At 40.3% G+C, this 27,884-nt stretch overlaps 1 protein-coding gene across 3 annotated transcripts in view; it reads left to right on the top strand.

The window, feature by feature from the left end:
• Positions 1 to 27,884, top strand: part of LOC118542091 (transmembrane 9 superfamily member 2-like) — a 74,083-nt gene that overhangs the window by 40,825 nt on the left and 5,374 nt on the right. Inside the window, exons 8-16 of one of the 3 annotated variants that reach the window (XR_013444535.1) lie at positions 1,494 to 1,573; positions 4,227 to 4,335; positions 5,036 to 5,168; positions 6,196 to 6,315; positions 6,517 to 6,574; positions 15,310 to 15,469; positions 16,364 to 16,512; positions 16,930 to 16,997; positions 18,344 to 18,424. Coding sequence is in view for 2 of the 3 variants with exons in the window: in XM_078064083.1 (XP_077920209.1) it covers positions 1,494 to 1,573; positions 4,227 to 4,335; positions 5,036 to 5,168; positions 6,196 to 6,315; positions 6,517 to 6,574; positions 15,310 to 15,469; positions 16,364 to 16,512; positions 18,344 to 18,455; positions 20,882 to 21,053 (1,093 nt within the window). In the remaining variant the exon portion in view is untranslated. Of the gene's footprint in view, positions 1 to 1,493; positions 1,574 to 4,226; positions 4,336 to 5,035; positions 5,169 to 6,195; positions 6,316 to 6,516; positions 6,575 to 15,309; positions 15,470 to 16,363; positions 16,513 to 16,929; positions 16,998 to 18,343; positions 18,456 to 20,881; positions 21,054 to 27,884 lie in introns of those variants that run through there. The other 2 variants (XM_078064083.1, XM_078064084.1) reach the window with 2 other exon arrangements.

Genomic DNA, 27,884 nt, shown 5'->3' with positions numbered 1-27,884 from the left:
CAATTAAAATCTGTCCTTTGGATTTTTTAAATTTTTATTTTTTTAAGTAGGCTCCACACCCAATGTGGGGCTCGAACTCACAACACTGAGATCAAGAGTCGCATGCATGTTCTACCAACTGAACCAACCAGGTGCCCCTGGGGTTTTTGTTTTTTAAAACAGTACATATTAGGGGCACCTGGCTGGCTCAGTCCATAGAGCATGCAATTCTTGATCTCAGGGTCGTGAGTTCAAGTCCCACATTGGGCGTGGAGCCTACTTGTTAAAAAAAAAAAAAAAAGCAGTGCACATTGAGTCTCTCCATACTCCAACTCTAAACTTCAGAAAAAACACCTAACAAACACCCACTTTTATTTTATTTTTAAATTTAAATTCAGTTAATTAACATATAATGTATTATTGGTTTCAGAGGTAGAGGTCAGTGATTCATCAGTCTTATATAACACCCAGTGCTCATTCCATCACGTGCCCTCCTTAATGTCCATCACCCAGTTAGCCCGCCCCTGAACCCTCCTCCCCTGCAGCATCCCTCAGTTTGTTTCCTAGAGTTAAGAGTCTCTTATGGTTTGTCTCCCTCTCTGATTTTGTCTTACAAACACTCAGTTTTAAATAATAAGTCATTTCAAACATTACTTGGTCAATTTGTACCAGCATTTTCCCTTTGCTAAGAGCATGTTATTGATTTGAGGGGTGATTACTCTGAATTAATGGTGTAAGTGTTTATTGGGGGTTACCAGTTAAGATCTTCATCTACTGGGGATATTTTGTAAGAAAGCTACTGACAGTTTGAGTTTGATCGCACATCAACAGAAACAGCTTGATTGGTAATTGTATTTTCTTGTGGTTTATTCAGTATTGAAAATTACAATATTTGAAAACAGAACAGCTTTTATAAACTTGTTGCTACTACATCTCAAAATACTTAACGTATAAAAATGTAGGGGTGCCTGGTTGGCTCAGTCGGAAGAGCATGGGACTCTTGATCTCGGGGTTGTGAATTTGAGCCCCACGTTGGGTGTAGAGATTACTTTAAGCAAATAGATAGTCTGTTTTATTGTTTTAATTTTTATTTATTTGAGAGAGAGAATGCACAAGTACGAGGAGGGGCAGAGGGACAAGCAGACTCCCTGCTGAGTGTGGAGCCCAACTCGGGGCTCGATCCCAGGACCCTGAGATCATGACCTGAGCCGAAGTCAGAAGCTTAATTGACTGAGCCACCCAGGTGCCCCTAGATGGTCTGTTTTTAAAAAAGGTTGCTACTTCTGGTGAACAGCAGCAGGCTAAAATTACTTTCTAGTCCCTTTCTGAAATGAAGAAGAATGTCAGTTAATAAAAATAAAATAAAAATGCCAGGGTACATCTCATTATTCCATGAAGTTAGTAGTGAAGAGATTGAGAAAGTACATGCAGAATAACTTTGTTTGTCTTAGGATTATAACCAGCAAAAGGTCAGTGAAAGTTTGGTCATATTATTGTATATTTTTGTTTTTTAGGAAAACAAAAGCATCAAGTGGGCATCTAGATGGGATTATATTTTGGAGTCCATGCCTCATACCAACATTCAGTGGTTTAGGTAAGTACTTTAGTTTTATTTTTAAATTCATTTATTTTTTTTAGTGATCTCTACCCCCAATGTGGGGCTTGAACTCATGACCCTGAGATCAAGAGTCGCATGCTCTTCCAACTGAGCCAGCCAGGCACCCCTACGTAAGTACTTTATGAAACAAAGAATACATAGCTTATGGGGGGGAATGTAAATATATATTTGTATTACATATACATATATATATTTTTAAAGATTTTATTTATTTTAGAGAGAGCACGAGCAGGGGGAGGGGCAAAGCGAAAGGGAGAGAGAGAATGTGAAGCAGACCCCCCACTGAGCATGAAGCCCAGGGCAGGGCTCAATCCCAGGACCCCAAGATCATGACCTGAGCCCACATCAAGAGTCGGAGGCTTAACCGACCGAGCCGCCCAGGTGCCCCGATACATACATATTTTTAAAAATTATTTTGTTACCAGAGATGGTCTTGGGTGACATTTTTTCTTCTCTGTGGCTAGTTTCCCCTCTCAAGGGGACGTTCCCTCAGCAGGTCAGATAATGGAGAGGACTGTGTGGAGGTCAGGTCTTGAGTGAAGGGCCGCTCATTCCACTGGTGTTCTTCCTAGTCTCTGTTAGGTGGCCGGGCACTCTGCTGGGCTCTGAGACAGTGTGAGGGAGGCACACGGGCTTCTGCTCCCGTGAAGCTTACTACGTTCTAGTGGATTCAGGTGAAACTGCTTGATTCCTCAGGCATCTTTAACAGGGCCAAACCACAGAGTTAGAAGTTTCAACCTGAGACGGAGGGATGGACCAGCTGAGAATGTGATGCTTGGGCATGACTATGGCAAAGTGCTGAGGGAGGGGTAAGGTGTTGGCTCATTTTGGAGCGGAAGAAGACTATAAAAGTAAAAATGAAAGTGAGGAAAGGTGTGATTCTGAGTATGGTCTTTTGAGGTGATGATTTTCCTTATATTGCCATGCCTTTAAAGTGAGAAGAGCGGGGCACCTGGGTGGTGCAGTTAGTAAGTGTCTGACTCTTGGTTTCGGCTCAGGTCATGATCTCAGGGTCGTGAGATCGAGCCCCGCGTTGGGCTCCATACTCAGTGGGAGTCTGCTGGAGATTCTCTCTCTCCTTCTCCCTCTGCCCCTACCCCCTGCCTGCACTCTCTCTCTCTCTAAATAAATCTTTTTAAAAAAAGTGAGAACAGCATCCCCCACTCCTGTTTTTCTAGACTTGTTCCTTCTTCTCCTCTTCCTGCTCTCCCTCCTCCTCCTCTTCTTCATTATTATGATCATACCATAGCTTTTCCACAGAGTCTTTTGTTTGGGCAACTGTCCAGGTCCCATTTTGTTACACCTCCAGGAGTCTCTTCAGATAAAATTTATGTAAATGGTTTTTCCAAAGGGATTGTGAAAGCAAGGGGCCTCCGGATACACTGTGGGGGCTAATCTCTAGTAGTAGTGATATTTATAGTGTAATGAGGAATGTACTTTAGTTTCTGTCATGAGCTAATTTACTTACGACTTTTAACAGACATTTTAGACATCAATCATCTTTTTAAAAATTTTTAATTGAAGTATAGTTGACATACAATATTATTAGTTTCAGGTGTACAACATAGTGATTTGACAGTCCTGTACTTTGCGAAATGCTCACCATGATAGGTGTAGTTACCCCCTGTTACCATATACAGTTATTACAGTATTATTGACTATATTCCCTGTGCTGTACCTTTCATTCTCAGGGCTGGCTGGCTGGCTGGCTTATTTATTTATATCCAAAAGTCTAGTCGACACACAATGTTACATTAGTTTCAGGTGTACAACATGGTGATTCAGCAAGTCTGTACGTTCTGCTGTGCTCCCCACAAGTGTGGCTGCCCTCTGTCCCCATACAGCACCGTTACAATACCATTCACGACATCCGCTATGCTGTGCCTTCCATCCCTGTGACTTACTCATTCCATAAACTGGAAGCCTGCACCTCCCACTCCCCTTCACCTATTTTGCCCATCCCCCCACCACCTCCCCTCTGGCAGCCATAGACATCAATCATCTTATTGGCATCTTTTTAAAACAGTGCTGGTCTTTTCATAGATTCTGGTGAAAATTTGTTGACGTGTCTGGGTTTGGCTGGGTGGTAGGATGGCACGTAGGGGTGCCTGGCTGGTTTTGATTTGGGGATAATTTTTAAGTTTTAGTTTAAGTAACAGTAAGAGCTCGTAGGTAAGTTGTCCATGGGGTCATTACCCTGGAGCTCACAGAATGATAAAAAGACTACAACCTTGGTTTATCAGCTAAGAAGTCAGTCAGCCATTAGTTCAACCTTGATTCCTGAACTTTCGTTCTCAGTGCCATGCTCTGGAACTGAGTTTCTGTTATTGATCTTATTTACTTCTCCTTGCTTCTTTTTGGGAATGTACTCTTAAAAAAATTCTAAAATCACCTTAAGAATAGTGTTGCTTCTATTGCTTTGTTTGTAATGCACTTTTTGTGGTAGAGCTTTAAGTTCATTTAATATATTGATGTATTCAGCATTTGATCTAAGTTTAACCTTGGAAAACTGATCAACATAAAGATAATTTGCATGTCTTTCTTTTATACATACACACATTTTCTTTTCACTGTTCAAATAAGGAGCTTGAGATTTAACTTCTCTCTTTTTCTTCCTTAAATTTTCTAGTATTATGAATTCCTTTGTTATCGTTCTCTTCTTGTCTGGGATGGTGGCTATGATTCTATTAAGAACTCTCCATAGAGATATTATCAGATACAATCAGACGAATTTTTCTGTAAGTAAAAATGCACATATTTGATTCAGTACATATTTGAATGCCTATGCTGCCCAGTTGTCAATGTTATATTTGTACTTAGAGTATAAAATACCTTGAAAACAGCACATTTTCGATGTCTAGTCGTTTTGCCCATTATACCAAATCAGAAGTTATGGAGTTGTGTAGATTTTTAAAAAGTACAAGTAAGTTTATTAGAGAAGTATTTGTTATCAACTCTGGTTCTATTCCTTTTTATATGTTTCTGAACTCTCAGGATATTATTATTTAAGGTTTTCATTAATTTGGAGCATGAGAAAAATGTACCAAACATTGCAAAATGCTATCATTTAGGTTAAATTTAGTTTTATCTCATTTATACTATTTTGACTCTTATAATCATTTGCGTATTGGTGAATTTTAAATGTCTATAAAATTGGTTGAATCCCTTCTGTATGTCAAATGATTTTGCTTTCTTCATGAAATTAAGCCAGGTGTGTGCCCTATATGATGAACACATTCCCCCTGATGCAAACCTTGGAGTAAGGGAGCAGCTTATTTTACAACAGGATCACATACCTTCCAGAGACCCGCTGTATCCAAAATGAGCTATTGGTTTCCAGTTAATCTGTCTTTAGAGTAAAATTCATTTTCGTCTACCTTTCAGAGTTTTGGTAACTTTCTGTCATAGTGTGTTTACCAAAGACTTTCTTATGTGCAGGAAGAGGTCCAGGAGGACTTCGGTTGGAAGCTGGTTCATGGGGATGTATTCAGACCTCCAAGGAATAGAATGCTGCTCTCAGCTTTCCTGGGTCAAGGAACACAAGTTTTGATTATGACGTTTATTACCTTATGTGAGTAGGCTCAGATCAATAGGTGTCATCTTAAACATTCTTAGTCAACTGCTGACCTATGTTAAATTTTGATCCATGTGCACAAAAGGACTTTGAAAATACCCTGAAGTTTAAGAAAATGATGTTTTCTAGTACTTACATTTCCATCTTCTCAAATTAAGGAGAGGAGTCTGAATATGTTCCTATGTCAAGGACCTTTCATGGCTTCTTCAGTTCTGAATAATTTATTGTAATGTCCAATACATATATTCCTCGCTTTGCAAAATAGATGCTTGCTTGAAAATCAGTGTGTGGGTAGAAGCATATTTAATACATGGACTAAGGGAATTCATAATTAACCACTAGCATTTTGAAATGCTATGGCAAGCCTAGGCACTGGTCTTTAAATGTATAAACACAATGGCATCTTCAGTAGTCTTTCAATGGCTGATAAACCCTGGCTGCCTTCATTTATAAAGTAAAAAATGGAGCTTGTCAATTTTTGATAGCCAGAGTGTTGATTTTCGTAAACAAAGCTGCTGTTAAAAAAAAAAAAAAAAAGGAAGGCTTATTAGGTGTTTCACATGTCAATGATAATTTCAAAATTCAGCTCTTAAGGTTATATTTTCCTGAGACCAAGTCTTGCTTTGATTTTTTTATTCCTCACCTTGAATAAAGGGAAGCAGAAGGAAATTTTTGTGGGGAAAAATGAGTTGCTGTTTAGGGTGTGATCCTGGAGTAGGGAAGGGGGATTTAGTTTGTTTAATTTTGATTTAAGCAGTGAGATTAAAGACTAGACCCCACTTGGAAACTGACTTCATGTGCCCAGTATTGAAAATCACACCTTTTCGTTAAGAAAAAAATTGTCATTAGCTAAGTGAATAACAGTCATTCACAGTGTCACTTAAGTACTCACACCACAGAATTTCCTCGTGTGCTGTTACACATAATGTGTCTTAATAAGCAGGTCTTTAATTTATTATAAAGTCTTGCATGCTTCTGGGGCTGTTATTGTCACTGCTTTGATATTTCTTTTTTGTACCTTTAGTTCTGGCTTGCTTCGGTTTTCTTTCCCCCGCCAATCGAGGGGCCTTGATGACCTGTGCCGTTGTGTTATGGGTCCTCCTGGGAACCCCTGCTGGATACGTGTCGGCTAGAATGTATAAGAGTAAGCATTGCAGCTGTTATCATTCCAGTTAGTTGGTGTGTTAAATGTAGACATTAAGAGGCCGTAAAAGAAAACATTTAAAAATTGCATGGGGCATTTTAGCTGGCCTATCAAAATGTAATTGGGCCCTGGGTATAAAGTAGTTGAAAAGTGGACTAAATAAGTTGCTACAGTAACTATTTCTGTCTTTTCCTTCCTCAGCACTTAAAGGTGTTAACTGGAAGACAAATTTTTTGCTGACAGCACTATTATGTCCTGGGTTAGTATTGCTCGTTCTCTTTTCTCTACACAATTATACTCTTTCTTAGACTTCCTCTTGGAAAAAAAATCACCGTACCCGATAATGAGGAGTAGAAAGGAGATGAGCGACCACTGTTTTCTGTAGTGCCAGCGTTCTCTCTCTGTGGTATCTGCATGCCTTTCATCTTTTTGTACCGTATTTCATCTTTTTGCCACTGTATTCGATTTAGATCTTTGGTTTGGAAGCAGATTGCATAAATGCGATCTCAGTTATATAGCTTGCGTTATATATCATGTTAGAATGGCAATTTCCGCTCTACCTTGTGTTGTTCCCCTTGTCACTGGCTTCCGGGATCCTTTCTTCCTGTCTCCCCTAGGTCCTGCGGTGTCATTCGTGACTGCAGCTCCCAGGTAGAGTCATGGTCCCCGTGGGAGTGGGCGGGGCTGTGCGGTGGCAGGCCAGTAGCTCCCTCCGCCCCCTCATTATAGAGATGTGGGGTTGGCGGCCAAGCCAGGGAGCAAGTGTTTGAGGTCACGCGGGAAGTCGGTGACAGAGCCCAGGCTATACATAACTGAATGTCCCCCCGGCATCCCGTCCAGGGCTCTTCCCACAGAACCTCACTGATGAGGTGCTGACTCACTTTGGGTTTCTTTCTTTCTTTTTTGTTTTTTTTTTTTGAGATTTTGTTGGAATTCTTTTTTTTTAAAAGATTTTATTTATTTATTAGAGATTGAGGGAACGAGTGGGAGGAGGGGTAGGGGGAGAAGCAGGCTCCCCGATGAGCAGAGAGCCCCACACGGGACTCAATCTCAGGACCCTGGGATCATGACCTGAGCTGAATGAAGGCAGACGTTTAACCAACTGAGCCAGCCACCTGGGCGCCTGGGACTTTGGGTTTCATCTCCTTAGTTAGCCTGGGCTACCATAACAAAATACCATAGACTGGGGTGGGGGACGCTTAAACAGTAGAAATTTGATTTCTCACAGTTCTGGAGGCAGGGATGTTGGAGATCAGGGCACCAACAGGGTCGGGTCCTGGTGAGGGCTGTCTTCCTGGCTTGCAGATGACTGCCTTCTTACTGTTTTCTCACATGGCAGGCAGAGACGGTGAACTCTCGTGTCCCTTCTCAGAAAGGCACTGATCTCATCATGAAGGCCCTACTCTCATGACCTCATCTAAGCTTAATCACCTCCCAAAGGCCTCACCTCCAAATACCATTACATAATGGATTAGGGCTTCAACATATGAATGGGGGGGACACAATGCAGTACATAACACGTTTCATTTCTAATATTCTTTCCTTGATATGTTATAAAGGACAGTTTTTTTTTAAAGATTATTTATTTATTTATTTGAGAGAGAGAGAGAATGAGAGAGAGAGCACATGAGAGGGGGGAGGGTCAGAGGGAGAAGCAGACTCCCTGCCGAGCAGGGAGCCCAATGCTGGACTCGATCCAGGGACTCCAGGATCATGACCTGAGCCGAAGGCAGTCGCCTAACCAACTGAGCCACCCAGGCACCCAAGGACAGTTTTTTTAAAGGAAAAAGTAGTGGATTATGTCTTAATTGTCATGTGGTACTTTAATTCCTATTTGTTACAAAGTTCCCACATCGTGATGCTAGGAGTATGTTGCAATAGTGGAAGAGGTCCTATAGTGAAAGTTATACATAGTAAATTCAGTTGCGTTATGTTCTGATTAGTGACAAAGTGAGAGCAAATGCTTTAATAATGCTCTGTGGCTGTGTGTCATGCAATAAATCATGCAATGCAGTGATGGGTTCTGTAGACCCATAATCATTCATCTCCATGTGGCTGGTTTCCCTCAAAATTCCAGGGAAAAAGATTATATCATTGAAAGGATTGAACATTACAAGTTTGCACATCAAATACAGGAACCTCAGAATTTTTGACTTATTTAAAATAAGGACAATGCACACCCCTCCCCTTCCCCACCTTGAATAGAGCCATCTGCTTTTCCTATAACTCTTTTCAAGGGAACTAGAATGGGTGGTCTTTTCTGAGGTGAATGCTTTATTACATTTCTGTAAGAAAGCGACGTCCTTGACAATACTTCAGATATTTGTTGCTTCAAGTTCAAGACTCAAATGAATCCAAAACTGAATAAATTTGGCAACAAAGTGCCATTGTGCAAAAGTCATTACACTGAATTGTAATACAAGGGATATTACATGCAAGAGTCAGTCAATAAGCCATTCACTATTCTCTGGATTATTTAGTTACTCATTCAACATACTTATTGTGGTCTTTTTGGTTTTGTTTTGTTTTTGTTTTTACTATATTTAAGGCATTATGCAAGGCACTATAGAGGAAATAAATACAAATTGCCCCTGAATCTTTGCCTTCGTGGCTCAAGATGAATAATAGTGGCCCATTTTTCATCACACAGATGTTTCATCTTACTGCAGTAATAAGTTACATCATTGAAATAGAAGATGTAAAAGAATTAGAATATACCATATCACTAAGCTTGATTAGACAAATTAAACAATTAATGTCTGAAAAGCATTAGCATTTGCAATGCACTATGAGCGGTTTTCATCATGTTTTCTATGGGATCAATTTTGAAGAATGTTTTACACAGAAAAATTTAAAAATTTGAGTAGAAATCCATAATAACATGGCTCAGGTTTACATGGACTATGAAATGATGCAGTGTCAAGCCACGGTTTTGTAAAAGTAAAAAAAAAAAAAAAATTAAATTTGAAAAGCAAATTTAAATAATGGTGGTTGTGTCCTGGGTGGGTTTTTGGGTGGCTGGGGGACAGAAGTGTGAAGGAGACTGTTTATATCAGACTTACTTTTCACTCTTTTTTTTAACCTTTTGCATCATATACCATATGCATGTGTTACCTATTTTTATTTTATTACTTTTATTATTATTTTTAAGTAAGCTCCATGCCCTGAGATCAAGACCTGAGTTGATATCAAGAGATGCTTAACTGACTGACCCACCGAGGTGCCCCACCTATTTTTAAATAATTTCATTATAAACAACAATAACAACTCATAACCATATATTAAAGTGGAGAGGTAGTGATAGAAGCTACTAGCACAGGCTTTATTTTTTTATTTCTTATTTTTTTTAAAGATTTTATTTATTTGACAGAGAGAGACACAGTGAGAGAGGGAACACAAGCAGGAGAGGGAGAGGGAGATGCAGGCTTTCCGCCGAGCGGGGAGTCCGACACAGGGCTCGATCCCAAGACCCTGGGATCATGACCTGAGCTGAAGGCAGACGCTTGACGACTGAGCCACCCAGGTGCCCCTAACACAGGCTTTAGAGTCACACACACACACACACACACACACACACGTGCACACATGCGCGCTCCCATGCACACATACCCTACACTCCGCACATGCATAGCAGTTCATTTCCCAGTTCTGCCTCCTTCTAGTTACCAGGCCTTGAGCAAATTGTGAATAATGCTGAATGAACATAGGAGTTCGGGCATCTCTTTGAGATTTTTGCCTTCTATTGCATTAAATAGATGTTTTCTACGGCACCATTTGTATTCCCTTGTCATTTCTTCTATTATTTCTTTTGAATTATTTTCTTAGTGGTTACCTTACAGATTACAATTAAATTAATCAATGTATACTAATCTGATTTGGATTAATTCCAATTTAATTTCAGTATTATACAAAAACTTTGCTCCCATATAGCTCCTTTCCCTCCTTCCTTCTTTGAGCTGCTGTTGCCATACAGATTACATCTTAATACTTCGCATGCTTGTCAACACAGATTTATAATGATCGCATTATGCAGTTGTCTTTTAAATTAGGCAAAAAAGATCTTCAACTAATATTTACTAATCATGGGTTGTTGGGCAAGTGGTTTTACCTCTCTAATCTTGGCTTTCCTCATCTGTAGAATGCAAATCATGGTATTATCTACTTCATGGTTGCTGTGAGGATTAAATGGGATAATGTGTGTAATGGATTTGAAAGAGTGCCTAGCATATACTGAGTGCTCAATAAATGGTAGCTGTGGTTATCAGCTACTCTTGACTTCTGCCGTCATGCCTTTTCTCATGCTGTTCCATCTTTTTGTAATCACCTCTTTCCAATCCTCCAATGCCAAATTTCTATTCTTTTTTATGTCCCAGCTCAAATGCTACCACTTCCATGTTCTGGAATTTTATAGTGTCTATTATCATTACTATAATACTTATCACAGTGTTCCTTAGATTGGAGTTATTTGTGATATGCCTTATCTTATTGTGCATTCTAAAACTCATGAGGGTGAGTACTATGTCTTATTCATTTCTGTATCTTTCACAGCTTGTAACCAAGTGCCCTATATGGAGTATAAGTGCCTTCTATGGAGTAAGCACTCAGTAAATATCTACTGTATGATTGAATCAAGTGAATAATTTAAAAATGCAAAACAGATTCAGTTTCCTAGTTCTGTTAGTAGAATTGAATACAATTTTAAAGCAATAAACCAGGCATGATACGAAGGACGTATTTCCCTCAAGTGGTTTAGGGGCTCTTTTAGGTAGATGGGAGAGAGAATTGTAAGGTACTGGCATTCTTATTTCTTAGACCGTAGTAGGTTGAAAGAGAAGTTCAGTGCCTCATGGTATATCAATGTGCAAGTAGCTCATGTGGTGCCATAAATGGGCAGTATAAAAATGGCTTTAAATTTAAAAGAAGAAGCATTTAGGCTAATGAACATAGATGTTCCCTAAAAGAAATTGAAGAAAGTAAGATTATTAAACCATATACTTTTCCTTCATGTAACCCCAAAAGTGGTAGGTAGGAAAAGGCAGAGGTAGCCTAGTTTGATGGGCATGTACCCAAACTTTACAATTAGAGACAAGCAAGTCTGAATTCCAGCACTTACTATTAGGCTCTCGGTATTAGGTAAGTGACTTTGGGGGAAATCCTATAACCTTCCTGATTGTCCATTTCCTTGCCGGGTAATGCCTGTGTCACAGAGTCGTTTAGAGAAATAAATGAACTAATAGATTGTGAAATTTTCTGAGCTATAACGTACTTTTGATCACTCTTTTCTTCCATATTCCTAGTGCTCTGTGTTTATCATCTGCTATAGTATTTCCCATGTTGTATTGTAATTTATTTGTTTATCTCTGTCCCCCACTAGACTGAGCTTTTCAGAGCAAGGGTTCTTATTTATCTTTGAACACCAGGGCCTAACACATAGGTACTCAATAAATGTTTGATGAATGTGTGAATAAATGTTTCAGGTAGGAGATGAACCCGGATGACCTCTTAAATTTCCTTTTAGTTTTGCTGTTTAAGATTCCATGAAAAGGTCTAGAAATAATTAGAGATCAACAAAGGAAGAACTATTTAGAATATAAAAACTTGAAGCTGAAGGGCAGTTACAGAATTGTTAAACACATATTAACATTCTAGAGTGTACTTTCAAGAGGGAAATTGTTGAGACGGGTTAATTGAGTTTATGTATAAGAAGGGAGGTTATGATTTGTCAAGTGAGAAATAATTTTTCTGGCCATGGAATGATAACAGCTGAAATGAATCTCTCAAAAGCTAGGAAATTTGGCAGAGGAATATTGTGGCTGAACAAATTCATTAGAGCAGAAAGGTATTAAGAAACATTTGAAGAAGTATGGTTAAATCATAGGAAACCAGATTCCCTTATTAAGATGCCAGAAACTAATGAGACCTAAGGTGGAGGTTTACTGTTGTTGCATTTATTGTTGTTTGAAAGAGCTTCGAACCATGTCTCTGGCAGGAGCATGTGTGAGCCTTTAAAAAGCACAATAGAGGTACCTACTAACATAGGTTTTAGTAGGGAGAAGAGCTCGTACACACAGTGGGGAGGGTGGAGCAGAAATAGTAACATGAAGGAAGAAATGGCTGAAGTTGGTTTATAATGAGAGATGAGGAACATCCAAAAAAAAATGATCTTGAATAAGAAATTGGCGAAAGGTGGCAGATAGGAAGGCAGCATTATATCCTAGAATTGGAATGGACCTTGAGAGAACTTCCAACTAAAGAATTAACCAGAGCCTTAGCTGGTGTGTCATGATGTGGCTGATGCCACATTCCCTCTCTCTGGTCTTTGACAAAATGTCTGGGGGAAGAGAAGATAGACCTGATTGGCAGGGTGGGTTCCCACCATAGAGGCCTTAGGATGGCACAGTGGCATGGAAACAGCTTGCTTGTGAAGAATCACACACACCTGAATTAGAATCCCAGCTCTGCCTCTTATCCGTTGTCTGACCTTGAGCAAATTACCTAATACCCCTAAAAGACATGAAGAACTCTGTCTATTCAAGTGACTCCTATTTCTCATGTGCCTGGGTTGTTCATCTAATTTTTCTTTCTTTCTTTTTGACCTATTCAATTTTTTCTTTTTTCCTCCAGTTTTATTGAGAACTAATTGACATCCATCACTGTATAAGTTTAAGGAATACAGCATGATGGTTCAATTTACATATACTGTGCACTGATGACCACAATAGGTTCAGCTCACATCTGTCATCTCCTATAGCTACAATAAAAGGCAAATAAAGAAGAAAAAGGAAAAAAATCTCTCCTTATGATGAGAACTCTTAGGATTTACACTCTTAACTTCCCTATCTATCTATCACGCAGCAGCATTAGCGGAAGCCGTCATGTTGTACATTAGTCCTTCATACGGACCTTTTGACCACCTTCTTCCCCCCACCCTGGCCCCAGTTAGCCACAAGTCCGATTTCTTTTTCTATGAGTTTGGTTTGCCTTTTTTTTTTTTTTTAAAGATTTATTTATTTATTTGAGAGAGAAAGAGAGCGAGCAGGGTATGGGCAGAGGGAGAGGAAGAGAATCCCAAGCAGACTCGCCATTGAGCGCAGAACCTGACACGGGGCTCAATCTCATGACCCTGAGATCACGACCCTAGTGGAAACCAAGAGTCAGATGCTAAACCGACTGAGCCACCCAGGTGCCCCGAGTTTGGGTTGCTTTTGTTTTTGCTTTAGATTCCACGTGTAAGTGAGATCATATGGTATTTGTCTTTCTCTTATTTCAGTTGACATAATGTCTTCAAAGTCCACCCATGTTGTCACAAATGATAGGATTTCCTCCATTTTTAGGCTGAATAATATTCCAGCGTATATATACACCACAACTTCTTTATCCACTCATGTTTCAATGGGCACTTAGGGTGTTTTCATTTCTTCTCCTCCCCCTCCTCCTCCTCGTCCTCTTCCTCCTAATGCTGCTTTCTAAGACATACTATTAGCTTTATGTTCTAACCCTTTTACTGAGGTTTTTATTCCCCTTGTCATATTTCTAATTCCAAATAGCTCTTTTATTTCTCACCAGTCCTTAAAGTGTCATCTTGCTTCATGGCTGCAGTGGCTCTTCTAATCTCTTTGTGGATGTCAATCATAGATTTTCCTTTCTAGAGTTTTCCTCTGAGCTGCAGGGACCCTCTCTAAGAGGCTAGACCCTCCAGTCTTCTGCTGGGGTCGGGAAGGGAAGGTCTTTGGCTCTGCGGTGCAGGGGAGGGAATCTGCAGGTCTGTGAGTGTCTTGGGCTGACTTTCAACCAGTCCTGGTTTTGGCCACTCCTTCCCGCCCACTCACAGGGGTACCTGGCGCTACATATCCCTGAACCTTTTCTGGAGTTCTGTGGTATAACCTGAGTGGCCTCTCAACTTTTCCTACAGATGACTTGGGATACAGTTTTCCCAGTTGTACTAACTCAGTTACTACTTATCCATCTGCTGTTTGCTTTCCAAAATTTGTTGCTAATGTCTTCTCTCCTGTATCCCCCATCCTTGTGTATTTGTGCCCTTTTAAAGTTCCTTTACTATCATTTTATCGGAGTTTTGAGGAGGCAGCAGAACTAAATGTGTGATTTCAATCTGCCATCTTTAACCAAAAGTCTCTCAGTGCTTCATGTCTTTTATATACATCATTTACATTTTAACCATCACCATCTTATACAGATTCGTACCACTTTGTATCTGGTCTCCTTGTCTCTAGTTTCTCTTCCCTTAGGGCTGTCCTTCGCCATGCTGCAGACTCATCTGCCTGGAAGGCTGCGCTGTGTACCCCAGAGCTTTGAGTGTAAAACCCCTTCAGCTGCCTCCTGATGCTGCCAGGAGCAAGTCTACCTTCCTTACCCTGACGTTCAAGGCCTTCCACAATCTAGCCTCTGCCCACTTCTTCACCCTCATTTTTAGGCTTTCAGAAGCACTCACATCCATACCCACATTCACCTGTAGCTTTGACCAAGCTTATCTGGAACCAATAGGGGCACAATAGCTGGGCTTGCCTGGTGATTTATCCAGTAGATTCAGCAGCTGATTTTTTTGAGTGACTGATTTAAAGCTCTTGTGTTAAGTGAACACTTGTTGGACTTGAGACTCATAGCCCATTTCAGTCTGGAATTCTGTTTTCAGTATATGCATGTTCTCAATTGTGTTCACTATATTGCACATTGAGTTTTTCCGTGGTATATTACTCTACACTTTACTTATTTTCTGCTAGACTCTGGAGGTGCGAAGATGAGTAGGATGTAGAAATGATGTCTTATAATAAACTGCTGCCTTATTATATGGTATTGGGTTTAAGCCCCAGCTCAGTGGCTGGGTTTCCACAGTGAGACTTCATATTCTTCTAGGGTTTAGCCTTGTCATTTATTATATCCTTCTCACCAAAAGAATGTTCTGACATTCACATCAAGTATGATTATAACATTTTCCTGAAAGCATATTGTTTCCTGATGATGTTTTTTTCTCCCTAGTGTCGTCTTTGTCGACCTTTTCTTTATGAACCTGATTCTTTGGGTGGAAGGGTCATCGGCTGCAATCTCCTTTGGCACCCTGATAGGTATCCTTGCGATGTGGTTTGGAATTTCAGTACCATTAACATTTTTGGGTGCATACTTTGGAAGCAAGAAAAAGGTAAATTTGTAAAATACTGCTGTTGGCCATTGACTGATGTCTGAAATAATATCTCAATGTGTATATTACTATATATGGAATGCGAAATGTACCATTGGCAAAAACTACAAAGGATAATCATTTTGGAATAAAAGATTTAAAAAAATTTTTAAAAATGAAACACAGTAATACTTCAAAAGACACTATTTAATGTACTTCCCACTTTATAGGTTGTTTATATTTCTGTCTATCTCTGTTAGATGAAATTAAAGGGACATATTGTCAAAAGGGGCACCCACACCCCAGTGTTTATAGCACAACGTCCACAATAGCCAACATATGGAAAGAGCCCAAATGCCCATCAGCAGATGAATGGATAAAGATGTCATATGAACTACATATATATATATATATATATATATATACACTTTTTATATTGATGACAAATTTAACTGATAACATTTGGAGGTCTTAGATGAAATGAAATGTATTCATAAATTGATTCTGCCTATTTGTTTTAAAAATTTTTTAATTTATTTTTTCTGAGAGAGCAAGAGAGAGCACGAGTGGGGTTGGGGGGATACTGAGCAGGGAATCCGATGCGGGGCTCGATCCTAAGACCCAGGGATCATGACCTGAGCTGAAGGCAGATGCTTAAGTGACTGAGCCACCCAGGTGCCCCAATGTTGCCTATTTCTTTTCACTTTTTAAAATGCAGCTTCTAAAAGCTTTAAAACTGCATATGTGGCTTGGATTATATTTCTATCACACAGTGGTCTAGGCTCTGCCCACATGACTGCTCTTGGAAGTGTTCCATGTCATGTTCTGATTCAGGATTCTGTGTTGTGATTATATGTATATAAATTCACTTCAATTTCATTCATTCTGATTTTCACTTGATTTCTTTTCGAGCAGTTTAAGTGTCCAGTTCACACAAACCAGATTCCCCGTCATATTCCTCAGCAGAATTTCTTCACCAGACCACTTTTTGGCATCATAATCGGTGGCATGTTACCTTTTGGCTGTATTTTTATTCAACTCTTTTTCATTCTGAACAGTATCTGGTGAGTATTGGATCTTCATAATCTCAAAAAAATCTTAATTGTTGATCAATTAATTTTCCTGTATTTCATGGAGGTTAAATTCTGGTATGGTAAAACTTCATTTGAACCCCCCCCTCCCAACGCTTTTTAATCCAGGAAATGGCAATCTGACCCCAGGGGAATTTCCTAGGGAACTTTGACTTAATTCACAAGTTTTTCAAGACACTTTTTGATGGAAATTTCTATGCAGGTTTCCTTTTTAAAAAGTAATAACCTCTTTTTAAGCCTTTCCAGATGACTTAGAAAGTTGGCTCACACTGTACTTCTCTGAGCCTTTGCAGGGGGTGGGGCAGGGGTGTCCCTTGGAAGGAGGCGCCTAAAGATGGGAAGAGGCAGCCCTGATGTATCTCTCTTTTCTGTACTGACCTTCCATGCAAGATTTCAGAGTTCCTCTGCTAAAAATACTTTGAAGACCACTGACTCTGGGTCTTCATCTGTCCTGAGCTGTAAGTAATGTTTTTCTGCTCTCCTGTCTGTCAGCTGTTAGCTCTGTTGTCAGCATGCCTGCTCCTTACAGCGTTCCTCTTTCTATTTGTTACTTTGAAACTGTCGTGATTTAAGAATTCTGATATGTAAAGTAAGAACCCGTGCTCTCTGATGCAAGTTCGACAGCTTCAGCTTCTCCAAGTCCCTTTTTTTTCTTAATTCCTGATTCTTGACTGCATTCTCGTTTCAGGGGCGGGTCGAGTGGGGTGGTGCTGCAGAGGGAGTTTTGGAGATGGGGCAAAGTCCCCATAAAATCCAAGGCAGTAGCCAGCTGTGTGTGTTTAGAATGCTTTTGTCCCAAAGCAGTCTTTCAGACACAGCTTTCAGGTCCTCAAAAGTTAGGCTTAATCATGCACATTAATTGCTCACCTTTTAAACAGCATTGTGCCAAATTTGTTTAAAAGATAAGCAATAAAATTTGTTACCTTGTCAGCAACTAAATATTTAACCTGCTGCAAAATAGATTATAGTAACCGCATTTTCCAGATGTTTTTGATGGGAAAATAATTTTCAAGTGAAAACTAGAAGAGTCTTCAGACAAGTTTTATTTCAATGAAACAGAGTGTGCTTGCTGTATGCAACTTTGTATATGTTCATTATCTACAGATGATTTTCCCCAAGCCCCGTCGCTCGCCCTTGTGCCCAGGGATACATTCTGCAGGAGATTTTAAAATGGGGTATCGATTGGTTCCTCAGTTTCTTTTCTTTAGGAGGCTTTTAAAATTGCTCATCCCAATTTAGTCGGCTCGGCTCTGTAATAATGAAAGAAATGACTTTGTTCCTCCAAAGTCTGGCAGAAATGTAATCCACACACAGAGCTTTAAGAAGATGCACGTCTGAAAGTATATTTGATAGAATTTTGTGTGCTGTGCTATCAAGACCTATTGGGGGGAGGCTGCCTGTCAATAGAGCTTCAAAGGCAAAGCAGTATTTGATTCTGTGGTTTTGTGTTATATAACGTAGTTGCTGGCATTTTTGCACTTACAACCTTCCGTTGCTAAAAAGAAAGCACGGTTTAAAATGTGCATAAAGAAAATGACAGAGATACTGATGGGTCTCAACTGAATACTGAATGACGTGAGCAGAGAATTATGGGTAAGTAGCCACACAGATACGACCTGGACAAGATCAGGCAGAACTCTGAAGCCGCACAGGTCAGGGAGTATCTTTTGGATACTGGATGGATAGATAAAGGTTTGGAATGAGTTGCTAAGGTTTGAGAAGCGTGGTCGTCTCTTGTATGGATTTGGATTGGGCTTTCTGTGTACTGTGAAGTTAATTTTAAAGCTGTCATTTTTATTTTCAGGTCTCATCAGATGTACTTCATGTTTGGCTTCCTTTTCTTGGTCTTTATAATTCTCCTGATTACCTGTTCAGAAGCTACAGTTTTGCTGTGTTATTTCCATTTGTGCGCTGAGGTAAAGACCTAAGAAACGAATGTATCTTGTGCTTCCAAAACTCGTGTTATTGGAATTAGAAGCCTGTGTTGAGAAAGGAGTTGAAACAACTGTTAACTGCATGGTTTCTAGAATGTGGGATCAGTTTTATATTGTGTTTTCCTGATGACACATTTTGATTTTGATGCAGCTATCAAGTTCATGTGACTTTGATGGAAAATTTAAACAGAAAGCAATTTCTCTCTGGCTAGTTACTATAATTGCTGCATAATATTCAGTTAACATAGAAAAATATAGGGAACTGATTTGATATTTGGACATATAAAAGATCTGGTGCAATGTAGCTTTTTTTTTTTTTAACAATTAAAATTTTCTCCGCTTAGGCCAGCATTGTGTTTTATGGGTTTGAGATTGCTGCTAAAGGCCCTTTCTCTTATTTTCATTTCATGCCTTTTGGTTACCATGGACATAAATAGTTCTTTTACCCCACTCCACCCCCATTTTTTTTTCTGATGTCATTCTGGATAATTAAGGTGGTAGTGAACATTATTTTCGTAAATCCCGTACATCCTTCTTGTTTTGGTAGTTAAATGTCACTCTCTAAAGGTGACAATAGAGAGTTTAGGGAATGGTTATCATATACATGATGTCTGAGAGCATTTTCATAGGCATATGATGTGTATATTTCTATTTCTTAGATGGGGTGCCTGGGTGGCTCAGTCAGTTAAGCATCTGACTCTTGATCTCAGCTCAGGTCTTGATATCAGGGTCATGACTTCAAGCCCCACTGGAACCTAGTTAAAAAAAAAAAGAAATGTTTTGGAGGCTCCCAAGACCACCCACATATTTGGCAGCTTACTGGAAGGACTTATGGGACTCAGCATAAAGATGTATGCATGGCTAGGGCCTATTATAGCCAAAGGATACATAACAGAATCAGCAAGGGGAGAAGACACAGGTGGAGTCTGGAGAAATCTACATACAGTCTTCCTATGCTTTCTCTTTTCCACGAGAGGATACATCAGTTGTGCTCCTTTCTCCAGCAGTAAAAAATATAGTAATAGATGTGTGATGTTTGTGCCCAGGGAAGCCCATTAGAGACTCTGCATCCAAGGTCTTCATTAGGAGATAGTCACATAGGCACCCTCTGCCTAGCAACTACAAAAATTCCAGACTCCCAAAAGGAAAGCAAGTGCTCATCATAAATCACATTGTTTGTACAGTCTAGGTATAGCAAACCAGTCTTATCAGTCAGGGAATGATTAAATGCCAAATTCCCAGATGTAAGCCAAGGGCCAACCTTGCAAGCAGACCCTTCTAAAGATAGTAACTTCAGACCTGCTATGTTAACTCTTTTCTGTACTGTAGGTCTCCTTGACCCTCGACCACAGTGCCTTTACAGTAAAATTTTTTTTCTGTCTTTTTAAAAAATTTTTTTAAAAATTTTTATTTATTTGAGAGAGAGAGAGAGAGAGAGCATGAGCAGGGGGCAGAGGGAGAAACAGACTCCCTGCTGAGCAGGGAGCCTGATGTGGGGCTCGATCCCAGGACCCTGGGATCATGACCTGAGCTGAAGGCAGATGCTTAACCAACTGAGCCACCCAGGCGCCCCATCTTTTTTTTTTTTTTTTTAAGTAGGCTCCACTGCCCAGTGTGGGGCTTGAATTCAACCTTGAGATCAAGAATCGCATGCTCTCCCCACTGAGCCAGCCAGGTGCCCCTACAGTAAAATTAGCATCATCAGGAGCCCGTAGAATACGCAGAACTTGCGTATTGACCTCAGTCATGCCTCCCTGGGTCCCAAATTCAGCTGGGTAAAACAAATTGCATTCGCCATAAAGCTCTATCTGAAGTTTCTATACTAATCTTTTCCTACCTAGCCTGAGGCAGCTCTGGCCAGTAAATTGAAGCTGACCAGAAAACCACCTAAGGCTGAGGCAGCGTCCCAATAGAAAGGATGCTCCTGATAGAAAGGATGCGTGCATTACAAGTGCAGACCCTGAGGGCACACATGGTCTCCCTGGAAACAAAGAGTTTATACATGTTAAGGCACTCCAAGCAGACGTACATTAGTCAGACAGTGTATACCACATTGAATTTCTTTTTTAAAAAAGATTTTTAAAAATTAATTTATTTGACAGAGAGAGACACAGCGAGAGAGGGAACACAAGCAGGGGGAGTGGGAGAGGGAGAAGCAGGATTCCCGCTGAGCAGGGAGCCGGATGCGGGGGCTCGATCCCAGGACCCTGGGATCATGACCTGAGCTGAAGGCAGGCACTTCACCAACTGAGCCACCCAGGCGCCCCCCACATTGAATTTCTTATAAAACTTCCTCTTTTATTTCTTTTACTGCATAATCTAATGAAGCCTATTTTAGGACAATAATTCCTAACCCATTTATAGTTAGATTTCACCTAAAAAGTTGTTTTTGCTATTTCTTTTTGCAGGATTATCATTGGTGGTGGAGAGCCTTTTTTACCAGCAGTTTTACAGCTGTTTACCTTTTCATATATGCAGTTCATTACTTCTTTGCCAAACTTCAAATCGCGGGCATTGCAAGCAGCATTTTGTACTTTGGGTACACAATGGTCATGGTCTTGATTTTCTTCCTTTTCACAGGTAACCACAGAATTACTTCATGCATTTTAGACTCTGAAGAGACTTGGAGATAGCCATAATGTAATAAGCATCAATTAACAATTAATGGAAGGAATCGGGAACAAAGTCATCATGTTCATTTTTATGCTTTGGGGATAAAAGATTGCAAAGCCTGGGGAACTGGAGGGACCTTATGTACTTAGCTTCAAGGTTGTCCCTTGTGAGTGTTTTTAAACAGTAGGGATGTGTTCCAAAGCACAGAAAGGGTTATGTGTAATCACCTTTGAATAGCCTCCAAGCATAAACATTAACTGGCTTGAATAACTTTTAAATTAGCAAAAATAGATTAAGTAAATGTGTAGTCATATAAGCAATTAGATGCGAGGGACAAGATGTAGACTTCTCAGGATTATTCATTTGGGGTTGTTACTTGGGTTCAAGATGTGATGGCAACTCTTGTTTAGATTAATGCTTAAAGCCATAAAGGTGGCAAAATGGAGTGGTTTATAAAATGATCCAGTTAGAGAAATAAGGAAGTTGGAGAGCTTGGAACCCTTTTCAGGACGAGTGAGGCAGCTTTCCATTCTATCTGCTTCACTTTTTTTTTTTTTTTAAGATTTTATTTTTAAGTAATCTCTACACCCAATGTGGAGCTTGAACTCACAACCCTGAGATCAAGAGTCCTGTGCTCCACCAACCGAGCCAGCCAGGCGCCCCTCTACCTGCCTCACTTTTAAGTTCTGGTTTTCGCTCAAGTCACATGACTTATCTACATCACTTGGGCAAATTTCAAGTATTCTCTGATTTTAACTCTCAGGTTCAATAGATACGTAAAAATCAACTATGGAAATTTGTCAGAAATCAAAGCCTTAAGACAAGTGTCTTGTCTTGGTGTCTCCTTACCTGAGAAACCAAGGCATCTTGGTGGGTCTCCTTGTGTAATATTGTATTACCTATAAACTGCCAGTCTTAACTCCTCAGTACACAGAAGACTATGCTGGACTCCTCACATCTCTCAGCCACCAGACGTTCTATTTAAAACTGAAGGCCTGAGGATGTCTCACCATCCTAGTCTAACCAGGCTTTTCATGTGTTTTGTGGTTTTTCTAACTTCGTATTTAAAATATGCATACAGAGAAGTGCACACAACATACACCATACACCTACAGCTCAATGAGTTATCGCAAAGTGAACCCACTTTTGTAACTATTGCTGGTGTCAATGAACAGTACATGATCAGTGCCCTGGAAGCCACTTCTCTCCACTCACCTTCCCCAAAGGCAGCCACTCCCCTGACACCTAGCATCATGGATTAACTTGGCCTGTTTTTTTTTTTAAAGATTTTATTTATTTATTCATGAGAGACAGAGAGAGAGAGACAGAGGCAGAGGGAGAAGCAGGCTTCCTGCAGAGCAGGGAGCCCGATGCGGGACTCGATCCCAGGACCCTGGGATCATGACCTGAGCCGAAGGCAGACGCTTAACCAACTGAGCCACCCAGGCGTCCCAAACTTGGCCTGTTTTTGAATTGTGCATAAATGGAATCCTACAGGATGTCCTCTTTTACGTCTGCTTTCTTTTCCTTGGTATTGTTGGTGAGGTTCCTCCACGTTGCTGTATGTAGACCTTGTCTACACCCCTCATGTCTTTTGTTTTGGATTTCTCCCCCAGTGACTGACTGGCTTTTATATTTGGGTGATGTGCAGTTGGATGTGTCTCACACAGTAATCTCAGGCTTCTGTTTTCTTCAATACCTAGCACTTTGACTCAGGTTGCTTTTTTCTGAGAGTCTTGTATGACAACAGCTTCTTTCAGAAGGTAGATGGAATGCTGAATGGTCACATTGCTGATAGAAATCTTCTCCCATTGGTTGGCTCCACCACTTGTCGTCTCTTCTGTCACACTCCACTGAATACTGACTTTTTTTTTTAATAGTAGGATTGTTTTCTTTTTTAAAGATTTTATTTATTTATTTATTTGAGAGAGAGCAAGAGTGAGAGCACACAAGCAGCAGGGGAGCAGCAGAGGGAGAGAAGCAGGCCCTGGTGAGCAAGGAGCCCGATGTGGGGCTCGATCCCAGGACCCCGAGATCATGACCCGAGTCGAAGGCAGACACTTAGCCAACTGAGCCACCCAGGTGCTCCTGAATACTGACTCTTAAATCTTTTTTTTTTTTTTTTTAAGATTTTATTTATTTATTCGACAGAGAGACACAGCAAGAGAGGGAACACAAGCAGGGGGAGTGGGAGAGGGAGAAGCAGGCTTCCCACGGAGCAGGGAGCCCGATGCGGGGCTCGATCCCAGGACCCTGGGATCATGACCTGAGCTGAAGGCAGACACTTAACGACTGAGCCACCCAGGCGCCCCTCCTGAATACTGACTCTTGAAGGTTCCCAGTGATCCCTTGCCAGATCTAATGGCCTTTCCCTAGCCTTCACCCTCCTTGGCTTCTGCAGCTGACTACTCAGCACCTATTCTGTGAAACTCTCTCAATGTAATTTGCATCATTCTCCTTGTACCTCCCTTCCTCTTCCTGTCACCTACCTCTAGCCTTTATACAAGGTTCAGTCTTTAGCATTTCAGGCCCCTCTTTGTACCCTCCCCGTTTCAGAGCTCATCCAGTCCCATGGCTTCATCTACCTCCTCAATGCTGACAGCTCCTAAGTCTATGCAGTTAGATTCTGAACATTTGCCTGTCCCATTGGCACTGCCAACTCAACACGCCAACTCCAGTGAGTGTAGTGCTTCCTTTCCCAAGACTGACTCATTTTAATTTCTTTCTATCTTTGATGTGTTTATTTATTTTAGAGAGACCTAGTATGGAGGGAAGGGGCAGAGGGGGAGGGAGAGGGAGAAGCAGACGCCCCACTGAGTGCAGAGCCCAATTTTGGGGGGTGGGGACTTGATCCCACAACCCCGAGATCATGACCTGAGCCAAAATCAAGAGTCGGACACTCAACCGACTGAGCCACCCAGGCATCCCATGAAGTGTTTTTGGCATCTGTTTTCTAGAACTGTTCTTTAAGAAGCCCTGTCTGCTTATAGACCCTTAAATGGCATCTCTTTACATTTCATCATCATATATTTTTTTCCTGTTGAATTACTTTTATTTTTTCATCATCATTATATTTTGAGGTTCACAGCAGGAAGTGAGGCTTATTGCTTATGGTCATGTTGTTTCACTTTTGAGGAAGACATCCTTAATTAAATCATTAGTCTTGAGAATATGGATGTACACAAAAGTACAGTTATTAATTGCTGATTACTCTTTCTTGCTGTAGACAAATGCTTCTGAGAGGGTTTTTTTTTAAATGGCAACTTGAAAATTAGCAATATCCACTCATGTTAAAAATGCCGAGGAGTTTCACACTCATTTAGAATAATTATGCATTCATCCAAAGCTCTTCCTTGTGGTCACCACATTGTCTTTGGTATTTGGATTCATCTGTGTCATCGCAGCAGAAGGATAAGACTTCACAGCTGTCATCTTTCAATATTGAGTATTGTGACTGTAGGGAAGACTATTTATATACTAAGTATATTTCCATGTTGCTACAAATCCTTTATTTTTATTTATTTTTTTAAAAATTTAGTCTCTACACCCAACATGGGGCTCAAACTCATGACCCCGAGATCAAGAGTCACACGCCCTTCCGACTGAGCCAGCCAGGTGCCCCAACTATGAATCCTTTATATTTATCATTTGTAAGGCTGCTTAATCTATTGAGCAGATTATTTAACCATTTCTTGCCTATCGAACTTTTTTCTGTTTTGAATTATTTCCTTAAGACAGTCTGTGAAATGGGATAGCAGGGTCAAAAAGCATGAATATTTTTATGATTCTTTATGCTTTTCTGCCATTAGCACAGTGTATTGGTTTCCCCACAACCTTGGCTGGCACCGAGTATTATTTTTGAACAAACCAACAAAACAAAACCCCAAAAGTGGTTTTCTTTTTTGTTAACACAGTATGTCTAAAATGGCATCCCATTGTTTTCTTCTTCTCATTTTTTGAGCCAAAGGAAGTGATGTGCATTGTGGCTGGTGTTCCTCTACCCAATTTTTAGTTGGTGGCACACTTACAGATGTGTAAACAACATGTCGACTTAGGATTCAAGGGACAGGGAGAGGGAAGATAAGCCACAATATACCAACAATATCACCAGAGGGTACCAGGACGGAAACCTTGTATTGTATAGACTAAGATAAATAAATTTCAGTTAAGTGTGGGTGACTTGCCCCAAATCTTAACTGGTTTTAAAAAACTAGTTTATCAGCTGGTTAAGCTAGTTAAAAAAGAAACTAAGTCTGTGCATTACCAACTAGGCTATGCTGTCTTCCAATTTGATTGTTTTCCTCCGATTTCTAATGGATGCTCATTGATGGTTCACTTATGGATACTTGGTCTCCATTGATGGTTCGCTTATGGATACTTGGAGGATAGTTAGTGATTTTTATTTGCATCAAGTTTTGTTTTAGATATCAACAAATGAATTAAAGTCTTTTTTAAAATTTTATTTTTAAGTAATCTCTACTTGAACTTACAACCCCAAGATCAAGAGTCAGGCTGTGCTGACTGAACCAGCCAGGTGCCCCAAATGAGTTAAAGTCTTAAGAAAATGAATTGAAATAATGTAGTTTTGTAGATTTTGATAGGAAGGATATAAAATCACAATAACCAATTAAGATCTAACACTTAGGATTCCTTCTCTAAAAGTCTAAAGTGCTATGTTGTATTATAATAATGGCATTTATAGCCTAATGTAAACCTTGAAATCTTTTATGTGATGATGTATATTTTAAGCAAGCAATGAAAAATGTTTGCATTTAGCCGAGGTCTATTATTTAGCCACAGTCTATTATTCTAGAGCAGTGTTTCTCAGCCGGGGTGAATTTGCTCCCTAGGGAACATTTAGCAATATGTGGACACGTTTGTAATTGTCATGACTGGAAGGGTGCTAGAGACATCTAGTGGGTAGAGGCCAGGAATTCTGCTGACCACCCTACTGTGTGCAGAACAGCCCTCTACAAAATAGAATTATCTGGCCCAAAACATCAGTAGTACCACTGTTATGAAACCCTGGTCTAGAGTGAACTATTTTCAAACCTTACTTTTCCTTAGGAGTTAATGCTATTTTCAAAATACAGTTTTGATTGTCTCAAAAATCAAGATTATGTTTAGAATCTGAGACTCTGAATCACCAGTCACTGTGTGGTGATTGAAGCCAGTTTGGTACCAGGAGCTTTTAAGACCCAGAAGAAGTATTAGCCAAGTGCCGAGTGCTTTACTGGTGGCTTTCTCACTAAGTGTCTGTGCTTTGAATATATTTTTATTCATTAAAAGAACCTAATGAAGCTCAATATGTTTTGAGAATGTCTACTGTGTAATATTTTATCACTAAATTAAAGTGAAGAATCCATGTTCTCACACAGTGTAAGATGAAATACACTGAAGGAAAAGGCCAATTACCTCAACGCACAAATGTTAGCCGTAGTGGGCCTTTCGTGTTTTGCTATACCGACTTGTCTCTGCCTTATTAAAAATTTCAGTTCTCAGGCACCTGGCTGGCTCAGTCGGTTAAGCATCTGCCTTCGGCTCAGGTCATGATCCCAGGGTCCTGGGATCAAACCCAAGCCCCACATTGGGCTCCCCGCTCAGAGGGAAGCCTGCTTCTCCCTCTCCCTCTGCCTGCCGCTCCCCCTGCTTGTGCGCTCTCTCTCTCTGGTAAGTAAGTAAGTAAGTAAGTAAAAGTAAGTAAGTAAGTAAGTAAGTAAATAAATAAATAAATATCTAAAAAAATAGTTCTAAAGGGTAAAAGATCAAAAAGGGATAAAGATATATTAATGCTAATTGTTAACCAACCAAGAAATATTTATTAAGCTTCTATGGGCTTGGCAATGTGTTAAGAGGGAATATGGAAACATAGATCTAATACTATCTGGTTTTTGTTGAGTTGACTATGTGCCAACTATTTACATGTATTTATCTCACTTACTTTTCACCTAATTGTCTAATTAGCATGAGATGTTAAGTCATATTACTCCCATTGTATGGATGAGGAAACTGAGATTAAGTGACTTGTTTGAGGTCACTCAGCTAGTAAGTGTTGGAGCTCTGATTCAGTCGAACCCAGGTTGGTCTGACTCCAAAGCTCATTCTCTTAACTACAACTCTCCATGTCCTCCTCAAGAGAGAGGCACTTTCCTTGAGCTGAGGCCAAGCCAACAACCAGAGAATGCCTGTGGAATCTCCTCCGTGGTCCTCTGTTTGATCAGGTGGACTGCTCTGAATTGGGAGAGCTAAGATTGGCGCATCTAAGAGCACAATATTGCCCTCGGGAATAAGATGATGGAAACAATATCTCAGTCTTTCCCATACCCTTTTGACCCTTCTTTCAGAAAATGGAGGCACATTCTTCCAGTTTTTCCTCATTACTTCTTCAAGCCCCGCTCATTTTGGTTTCAATTTACACTTATGGATCCACATGCCAGGTGCTGTAGGAATGAGCAGGACAGAGTCCTCTTTCTTCTTGAGGGTATGGAAAACTGGGGCTCCCATTGTTTTTCCCAGTGCAACTCGCTACACACCTACTCTAACTCTGGGTCCTCCAGTAGCCAGTGTTCTTCTAGTTTTGAGTAGCCTGCTAAAACTTTTCAGAGGAAGGGAAGCCTCGCTTTCCCCGGCGGGAAGCAGAACCTGCATTCTCTGGCATATTCTTGTACTGTGTGGTTTACCCTCTCTAGCATCTCATACCTGAATTGGTTTCTACTCCCGACACGCCAGGCTTTTCCTGTCCAACTGCTGCTCATTCTCTGCGGTCTTTCTGCACAAAGCAGTTCGTGGTCACCTCAG

This window comes from Halichoerus grypus, chromosome X (genome assembly GCF_964656455.1).
Source record: "Halichoerus grypus chromosome X, mHalGry1.hap1.1, whole genome shotgun sequence".
Classification (NCBI taxonomy): Eukaryota; Metazoa; Chordata; class Mammalia; order Carnivora; family Phocidae; genus Halichoerus; species Halichoerus grypus.
The sequence above is the reverse complement of the archived record's forward strand: the minus strand, read 5'-3'. Positions and strand labels throughout refer to the sequence as shown.